The sequence below is a fragment of the Octopus bimaculoides genome, chromosome 14 (genome assembly GCF_001194135.2).
Source record: "Octopus bimaculoides isolate UCB-OBI-ISO-001 chromosome 14, ASM119413v2, whole genome shotgun sequence".
Lineage (NCBI taxonomy): Eukaryota > Metazoa > Mollusca > Cephalopoda > Octopoda > Octopodidae > Octopus > Octopus bimaculoides.
In genome coordinates this window covers 57,744,737-57,754,733 of record NC_068994.1, presented here as the reverse complement: position 1 = coordinate 57,754,733, position 9,997 = coordinate 57,744,737, and the positions used below count along the sequence as shown (strand labels likewise).

General features: G+C 35.8%; 1 protein-coding gene across 4 annotated transcripts in view; it reads right to left on the bottom strand.

Annotated features, from left to right (window-relative positions):
* LOC106868605 (uncharacterized) overlaps window positions 1-9,997 on the bottom strand; it is a 160,249-nt gene that overhangs the window by 79,506 nt on the left and 70,746 nt on the right. Inside the window, exon 1 of one of the 4 annotated variants that reach the window (XM_014913948.2) lies at window positions 7,925-8,026. The exons of 2 other annotated variants lie outside the window; for them this stretch is intronic. Coding sequence is in view for 1 of the 2 variants with exons in the window: in XM_014913945.2 (XP_014769431.1) it covers window positions 6,571-6,640 (70 nt within the window). In the remaining variant the exon portion in view is untranslated. Of the gene's footprint in view, window positions 1-6,570; window positions 6,886-7,924; window positions 8,027-9,997 lie in introns of those variants that run through there. One more of the 4 variants, XM_014913945.2, reaches the window with a different exon arrangement.

The window sequence follows — 9,997 nt, the reverse complement described above, 5'->3', positions numbered from 1 at the left end:
GGTTGGCAACTAAGTTCCCGCTGTTTTTTTAAATTTTGGAATTTATTTTTGAATCATTTTAGAATTTATTTTGTTTGTTTTCTAGCTAATTTTAGTTAAATTTGGTTTATTTTCAGATCATTAAAATGGAATGTCAAGTTAAGAAAAACGAGCATTTTCGACACCTCCTTCTTTTTGCTTTTAATTAAAGCTCTAAGGCTGCAAAATCTGCTCGCGACATTTGTGCTGTGTAGGGAGAGGGTGCCATAGCTGAAAGAACCGTTCGTGATTGGTATGCCAAGTTCAAAAATGGAAATTTTGATCTCAAAGACGCACCTAGTTCTGGCCGTCCAGTTGAGTTCGATGAAGAGCAATTAAACCAACTTTTGCACGAAAATTCTCGTCAAACAACAAGAGAACTGGCAGAGAAAATAGAATGCTCCCACACTGCTATAGAGAAGCATCTTCACTTGATGGGAAAGGTTCAGAAGTTTATGTCTCTGTAACTTAGCAGTCTGGAAAAAGAAATCAATAAAGTAAGTGCTAGGCTTAAAAAATATATAACTACTGGGGTCAATCCATTCAACTAAACATTCTTCAAGGTGGCATGCCCCAGTATGGCCGCAGTCACAAACACAACAGACACAAAGACACACACATATAGATACATAAATATATATGTGTGTATTATGAGCAAGGACATTATGTGGAACAAAAAGGTGGGGCATAGTGTGTTTAACCGTGGTCAATCAATTCAATGCATGCTTGGAAGGTTCTGCTGCTGGTCAGGCACTGGTGGTCTGTTGCGGCAGAAGGCAAGGAGTTGGCTCTGGACTTGAGCAATCCTGTCCTTTTCAAAGGAGACAGGACCTCTGCTGGGACAGCTTTGCTTGCCAGGCATCAGGGTAAATCTCAAAGCTCTTCCATGAGGCTCTGAGTGTATCCTCAAAGTGCTTTTTCTGAGGAGTAGGAGCAAGTCACACTCACATAAACAGTGTCGCAATGCAAAATAATGAGCAAAAGTGTGCCAACATGTCAGGCTGACCAAATAATTAATAATTTTATTGTTAAAGAAACACAAAAAACAAAAAAAACTCTTTTAACTTGCATAATTGGATGATTTGTGCCAATTATGAATCGTTGAATAATTAAAAAGAATTTTTTTAGTAAAAAGTTGGTATTTGTATTTTTATTGGTTGAAATGTGAAATGCATCTGAGAAAGACTTTCCGAGATGCAGCATGGATTTCCGAGATGCAGCATGGATTTCCCAGATGCAGCATGGATTTCCCAGATGTAGCATGCAATTTTATCAATGAACAGGTCGCGGTCTCAAAGTGACGAAAATATTTTGACACAAATTAAATTTAGATGTTGAAGTGAATCTAACGGGTTTTTTGTGTGTTGTTAAATGGCTTATAAACACCTTCCATGCTGCAATTGTTTTTATTTCAGCACATGATCTCAGATCAGGTCACTTATTTATTTTTTTTCTATTTATTTATTTTACACACACACACACATATATATATATATATATATATTCACGCACACACACACACGCACGCACGTGCACACACACTTACATGATGCAAGAATCATATAACATCCACAGATATATGCTATACAAGGTGTACACTAAACCTTCTTGTGGGAGTTGATTGAGAATAAGTTTATTTTGTAAAAAAGTGACTATTTACTTGTTTTGCCCAGTGGTTGGTCCCAACTGGTAAAGTTATGACCAGGCATTATAACCAAGGTATGCTTGGTCTGAAGAGTAGCCTGCGACCTTCCTCTTGTTTGGATAATTTACTACTTCCAAGGTTCTGCTTGCTATGAAACATATGTAGCCTGGATTTTATCTACTCCATTCCTTAAATTTTGGGTATCCAAACATGGTCGATGCCAGTTCTCCCTGACTGATTCCCGTTCTGATGGCACATAAAATGCATCATCCAAACATGGGCGATGTCTGGCTCCTGTGTCAGTGGCATGGAAAAAGCGCCATCCAGGCCTGCTTGACTGGCTCCTGTGGTTGCTATGGCATTGAGGTAGATCCAGGCACCTCCGTTAACGGGGACAAAACCCGGATTTGAAACACTGGACGATGATGATGATGATATATATAAAGACACAGACACACACACACACATATATACTTATATATATGTATATATATGTATGTATGTATATATACACAGATATATATAAAGACATATATGTATATATATATATGTATATACACACACATATGTATACACACACACACACACACACATATATATCTATCTATCTATCCATCTAACTATATATATATATATATATATATTTGTTTTGCAAGATTTTTGATGTGAAATCGTGTGTTGAAACAGATGTTGTTGTACTTGGGGATGGTCATATTGCCAGTTTAGCCAATAAAAACACACGCACTGTATATTTGGTGTTAATTTGCTTCAGCTTTATATTACATTAATCTTAATCTTATTTCGGCCAGAGTTCTTTCGTCACACTTCTGTGACCTCATCAGTGGTCCTTTGTTTCCTTCTTTCTTATGTGTGTCCCACCTTGCTAACTATCAGCCATTTTGTATTTTGTATTCCTATTGTATGTGTCTACGCATGCGTGTCCTTCAATGTGTCTATGTCTTTTGTAAGTGCATGTGTGTGTATTAACAGAGAATATAGGTGATACAGACATATATATATAAATAGTGATAGATAGATAGATAAGCATAGAGATAGATAGAGAGGTAGCTACATACATATACAACATATGCATATCTCACACGGCAATGCAACTCGAAACAAGCTATAAATATATAAAGAGTGTCTTAGGTGTGTTAATCAAACCTCTGCCTGCATTATTGAGTTGGCCAGACCTGTTTATTGCAATTTCCATTGTGTGACAATCATACTTTTTACCTGGGGATTAGACATGCAATCATATTTCTTTAATATTCTCTTACTTAACTTCATCACACATACATAGCATTCTTCCCTTAATATCATTAAAACCACCAACACAGGAAGCCTCCATGTGATGACTGCACCTGCTAGAAATAGCAGCTTAGTCTCTCTCAAATTACATTGTACTATCTTTACAAAAATGAAAGACCATATTGGATGATGTGGTGCTGCTAAATGAACAATCCAACAACCATGACCATACCATAAAGATGGGATGGTCATGGGTGGAATGCTCTATGATGGCCAAACTGGAATTACACAGCAACATCAACAACTATCTTAATAATTCTTTCTAATGGAGGCGAAATTTTGGGAGAGGAATTAGTTGATTACATTGACCCCAGTGCATAACTGGTACTTATTTCATCAACCCTGAAAGGATGAAAGACAAAGTTGTCCTTGGTGGAATTTGAACTCGATACATAAAGACAAATGAAATGCTGCAAAACATTTTAATAATGATTTCAAATTTTGGCACAAGGCCAGCAATTTTGGGGTGAAAGGGCTAGGTTGATTACCTCAACCCCAGTACTCAACTGGTATTTATTTTAATGACCCCCCCCCCAAAAGGATGAAAGGCAAAGTCAACCTTGGAGGAATTTGAAACCAGAACATAAAGATACGCACAGGTGTGGCTCTGTGGTAAGAAGCTTGTTTCCCAACCATATGGTTCCAAATTCAGTTCCACTGTATGACACCTTGGGCAAGTGTCTTCTACTATAGCCTCGGGCCAACCAAAGCCTTGTGAATGGATTTGGTAGACGGAAACTGAAAGAAGGATGTTGTATATGTGTGTGTGTTTGCGTGTGTGCCTGTGTCTGTCCCCCACAATCGCTTGATAGCCGATGTTGGTGTGTTTATGTCCTATAACTTAGTGGTTCGGCAAAAGAGGTTGACAGGAAAAGCATTAGGCTTGCAAAGAATAAGTCCTGTGGTTGATTTGTTCGACTAAAGGCAGTGCTCCAGCATGGCTACAGTCAAGTTAAAGAATAGGCAAAGAAATGCTGCTAAGCATTCTGCCCAGTGGTCTAACAATTCTGCCGACTTGTTGCCTTACATCGACTTTAACAATGACAACAGCAACATTTACAACCTCAACTACAACAGCAACAAAAACTACAACAACAATGACAACAATAACAACAACATTAGTGGCAACGACTTATATCAGCTATTAACTTTTCATGTTTTACAAAATGAAATTTCAAAACCTAATTCAGTATTAAAGAATAAAAGAATAAAAGAATTAAAGAATAAAAGAATAAAAGAATGAAGTTGGACGGCGAAAAGAGCGAACAGAGATTTTTCTCATCTAAAACCATTGTAAATTTACAGATGTAAAAACAAACTATTTTGGTGTTATAGTCTCACACTTGATAAGTCAATAGGAAATGTATTGATTGATTGACAATGGGGGAGAGAAAGCATCAACCGTGTTCCAGTTGTTCTTTTGCATAATTACAGTGTGTTGCATAATTACAATGTGTTGCATAATGGTTGAAGTTTATCGTACAATAACATCATCTGTTGTTTTGGTTTATTGCTTTAGTCTGTTGGCTACAATCCCTGCGAGGTTTGGCTGCCTATTCTTGCAGGTCCCTCTAGGAAACCCGCAGAGCAGAGGTGAGGAATATTAATAGCACCAGGCGCAGATTGGAAATGGATAAGAATTTATTGGGGTGCATGTGTTCTGAGAAAAACAAAGAGTTCTTGATAGTCTCTAATTCTTGGGTCTGTGACTGTTATTAAATTACTGTTTTGGTCCTCAGTTTAAAACCTGTCAAGGCCCTGTGGGGTATGATAAAATAAAGTACAAGTATTGAGGATGTTAAACAAAGTACCAGTTAAGTACTGGGGATAATAAATTAAAGTACCAGTTAAAAACTGGAGTTGATTTAATCATTTGTCTTCTCTACAAATTTGTGGCCTTATATCTATGTTATCTGTGGGAGGTTTTGTCTTGTAAGTTGCTTGTAACTTAAGCCTTGTGAGTGGATTTGGTAGATGGAAACTGAAAGAAGCCCAATGGGTGTGTATACGTACATACATATATATATCAAAAGGATGTGTTATAATACTATTCCACAGCGATGCCAACAATCCAACATACCTCCATCATCAGCTGCCCCATGGATATCATTATGGTTTCGACACCTGGGCAGTACCATTCATTCAACCCAGCCCTAAAATAAGAGTTGTTTGGGAACAAACAAACCAAAGAAACCACAACTTTCAAACATATTTACCCTATGTAATTAAATTACTACAAACTCCTGAATACGTGACTAAATAGTGACCAATCCTTTAAGTCATACAAAAATTATAATCCCTACCGTCTTCCATAGTATACTATACACACACACACACACACACACACACACACACACACATATATATATATATATATATATATATATATGTATGTATATATATATGTATATATATATATATGTATATATATATATATATACATACATACACATATATACGTACATGTATATGTGTGTGTGCTTGTGTTTATGTTTGTCCCATCATCACTTGTTAACCGGTGTTGGTCTGTTTATATCCCTGTAAGTTAGCAGTTCAGTAAAAGTAACCGATAGAATAAGGATCAGGCTTCTTAAAAAAATAACTACCGGGTTCAATTTATTCGCCTGAAAATTCTTCCAGGTGGTGCCCAGCATGGGCACAGTCAAATGAGTGAAAGAAGTAAAAGATAAAAGACAGAGCTAAGTGTACCACCCAAAGTTACTAAGTGTCTTAGCTGCATGTTGGAGTTTCCATGGGGCAAAAAAAAAAGAGACCAGCTGACATGTGCTTGGTAAAGGAAGAACTCTATGAGTAGAACTGTGGAAAGAGGCAAGAATTTTCTAAAGTACAAAATGTAATTCTTTACCATTGTTGTTATTTAAATTCCAGCAATGGAAATTTTGTGCCAATGTTAGGAACCAACTTCTTTAGAGGAACAATTCATAAAATTCAAAATGAAAACTTTACACACACACACACACACACACACACACACACACACACACGGTTTAACTTGAAAAAACTCTCACTAAATGTAATATTATGACAAGTGCTTGTTAACCACAATGACAACAACAATAACAGCAACAACAATGTGAACAAGTGTATAAGCAAAACCTAACACAGGCCTCCTGTGGTATAGTAGGATTTCCTTACAGTTGGGTGGTACTCTGGTGGGTATTCACTTGTACCCAGAACTAAATTACTCTGGTCTGATATTTAGGGGTATGTACATTAAAAATATGGGAAATGGTGCGAAATCAAAGCAAGGGGACGTCATGAAAATTTTAGTAAAAAAAAAAGGGGGTGGGGATATAGTTAAAGAAGTTGTATTATCTTAGAAAAAAAAGGGGAAAATACATGAGACAGCATAACAGAAGAAGAAGAAGAAGACGACAATGACGAAGATGACGACGACGAAGATGACGACGACGACAACGAAGAAGAAGAAGAAAGCATGATGTTTACAGCAGGAGAATGTCTTTGATTATCTGACTTCTTGATGAAGACTGATTTGGAGTTAAACAACAGCAAAAACACTGACCAAATTCTAGCAGAGTAGAAATAAGTGGAATTATGATAAAGTCAACACTTACCATATTTGCATGTTTTGTCCATGGAATCCCAATGACATACTTGTATTGTGATATGGTTTGGTTTTGCCATTCTTTGGCAGGAAATATTACAAATTCTCCAGTGAAGTTATCTTTTAAACCCAAATGAAAATATAGATCTTCTCTCTCTCTCTCTCTCTCTCTCTTTCTCTCTCCCCCTTTTGATGTAGATGTATAAGTATATGTGTGTGTATGTGTGTGTGTTACTGAATTTTTGCGGTATTTGGCGTTACCCAAATATTGATTTGTTAAACGACAACATCTGTAATTCTAGAATTTATGATTGCTTTTTCAAAAAGTATTTCTAAATAACTCTTGGGAATTATGAGCAGTAATGAAAAATTTTGGTAAATTGATATATTCTTGGTTTGCTTGGAGAGTCTGTCGATTTCCAATGTTTATTTTCAAAAACAAATTTTTTTTTTTTTTTTAATAGAGTATTGTTGTGAATCTTTTATCGTAATAAAAATGTTAATACACCAACAAAAACAAAGAAAAATAACAACAACAACAACAACAACAAAAATGGTAATTTTTGATTAGTTAAAATGAAAATTGGTGAAAACAATTATTCCGGACCACTGATGGTAAAGCAAATGTAACTTTGATCAATGTCATATAACCAACTACATCAACAAGAACAACAATATTTGGAAGCAATGAAGAAATTACAGTAAAACCATTATAGCTTTTCCTTATCAAATGTTGCAAGCCATTATTTTTCACACACTGCAGAAGAATGGTAATGCCAGATAGTTTTGATTAGGTATTGGAACTGTATGTATTTGCAATGAAATCGGTTAAAATAAGCAAAGATAATTTTGGTGTAGCAACTTGCCTGAAATCATTCCGTTAAATGTTCGAAGCTTTAGCGATCACGAACATTTTGAGCAGAAGAGAAAGCTATCACGAAATGCCTTTACATACCTACCTACCTACATACATACATATATATATATATTTAAATAGATACTGCATATGCATATAAATAAATATATTTATATGTATTTGGATGTATTTATATGTATTTGGATGCATGTATATATATATATATATATATATATATATATATATATATATATATATGTGTGTGTATGTATGTATGTATGTATGTATATATATATGCCTGATGTGTATACGGTGTTAGGATGGGAGTTTTATTAACAGGGGCGGAGATGCAAAAGAGAGAAAAAAAAGAGACAAAAAGAAAACGAGAGACTATTAAATGCGTCCTAAACATCGTTATTAGTGATTTATGAAGCCATTCTGGCAGTCAACAGTAAAATATATACATATATATATATATACAACATAAATATAACAAAACAAAACTCACCACCACAACAACAACAACAACGGCAGCAACAACAAAAGTGCTTGAAAGTTCCTGTGGTAATGCAGTGATGTTAGTTCTATCTATATTGGCTGGTTGCAAACTAGGGGAGAAAAACACAATATGTTATCTATAAATTCTTAATGTATTAGAAAAAATGACAATTGAATAGTTTAGTTTGTTCGCTTTCGTCCATTGAATAGCCAGTACCTTGTGGTTGTAAATCCATTCTGATTACTTTGACGAATCTAAGCGAAAAAGGATTTATGTGTTTTCCGAGCGGAAAAAAAAAAAAGAAAAAGAAAAAGAAAAACGTTGATGAAACATTTATGGCTTTTAGTCTTACTTCACCCCCACCTCATACCATTACCCTTTCGTCCTCGTCCCATAACCCCCTCCTCATCCCCACCCACACCACTTGCTCTCTGCTTCCTCATTAGTGAAGAATATGTAATGACACAACGAAATACCTGATGTTAAGTATTAACCATGTGACATAGTTGTACTATGGCCAACAAACTCATGTTGCAGTCACATGCTGATTGCAGGTTCAATCCAGCAACATGCCACCTTAGCCTCAGGTTGACCTGAGATTTTTAAGAGGAACTGGTGAGGATTGAAACTGTGCTGAAGCCTATGAGATAAGTCTGCAAATTATCATTGAATGACAGACTTAATCTCTCATTCTCTTTAATGCCATAATTTGGTGTGTATGTACATTCTTCAGCAGCGTCTACTCGATTGCAATCACTCAGACCAGATTTCTGATCTGGGGTCACTTCATGTGTTGGGGTTTGTCTGTTTTTATTCTTCCTTCTATCTCAGAAGCCCTACAAAAAGGGTCATGACCCTTTCTGCTTTGATTAACCTAAAACATAATATCAAGATTCATTTTGTTTTACAGCTTCTTTTTTTCATGCTGGCATGGGTTGCAGTGATCCTTAACCCTTTTTTGTGCCTATTGACCATTTTGATTTCTATTTTACTCTACTAATAGACCCTAATAAATAATCAATGTTTAAAAAAGTCCCATTATATTTTTGTAATTAGATATTAGGAATAGTATTAAAAAATTGCTGAAATATTTTGTGTCTGGTAGAAGTATAACCAAGTTATTGTAGACATATTTTAATAGCAAACTCTTATGTGGATCCCTAAAGGGCCATGTGAACCCCAGTTGAGAACCATTGGGTTAGAATTTTTATGGGTTCTGTTTTTTCAGGGTCACCCTGTGTTTATAAATGAGATATTGTTTTACAACTGAATGCCCTTCCTGTTGCTAACCCTGGTTTCCAAGGAAAGGGATCTCATATTTCACAAGTCTTCACTATATTTTAAGTCTGTCCAAGTCTTGTAATTTTTGGTTTGTTTCACTTTCCTCTCTCCCATTAATGGTCTCAGTCAGCCATTTCTGCTAATTAAGTGTCCAAAATATTTTAATTTTCTCTCTCTTTGATCTTTAATTATGTCTAATAAAAACTTACTTGTTTTTACCATTTTTAGTTCTTCAGCACTAGTTTTGTACTTTTATTGTACTTTCTTATAATTTCAATATTGTATCAATTTATCAAATAAATATTTGGCTCCAAACCATGGCTGTTTGGTTACCAAATCTGCTTCCCAGCAACATGATTTCAGATTCTAGGTGTGCAGCAGCTTGGGCAAGTGGCTTCCATTATAACCCTAGGCTAACGAAAACCCTGTGAGTGAGTTTGGTGGACAGAAACTGAAAAAAAAAGGACCCATTAATGCATCCATTTGACCGATTCCAGTTTGGGAAAATGGGCTGAGAAGCAAAACTGTTATCCTTTTACTTGTTTCTGTTATTGGAGTGTGGCCATGCTGGGGTACCACTTAGAAGAAATTTTTAGTTGAATGAATCAGCCCCAGTATACTTTCTTTTTTTAAGCCTCGTACTTATTCTATCGGTCTCTTTTGCCAAACTGCTAAGTTACGGGAACTTAAACACACCAATACTGTTTGCCAAGCAGATTTGGGAGACAAGCACAGACACAAAGACACACACACACACACACACACATAAAGACACATACACACACACACACACACACATAT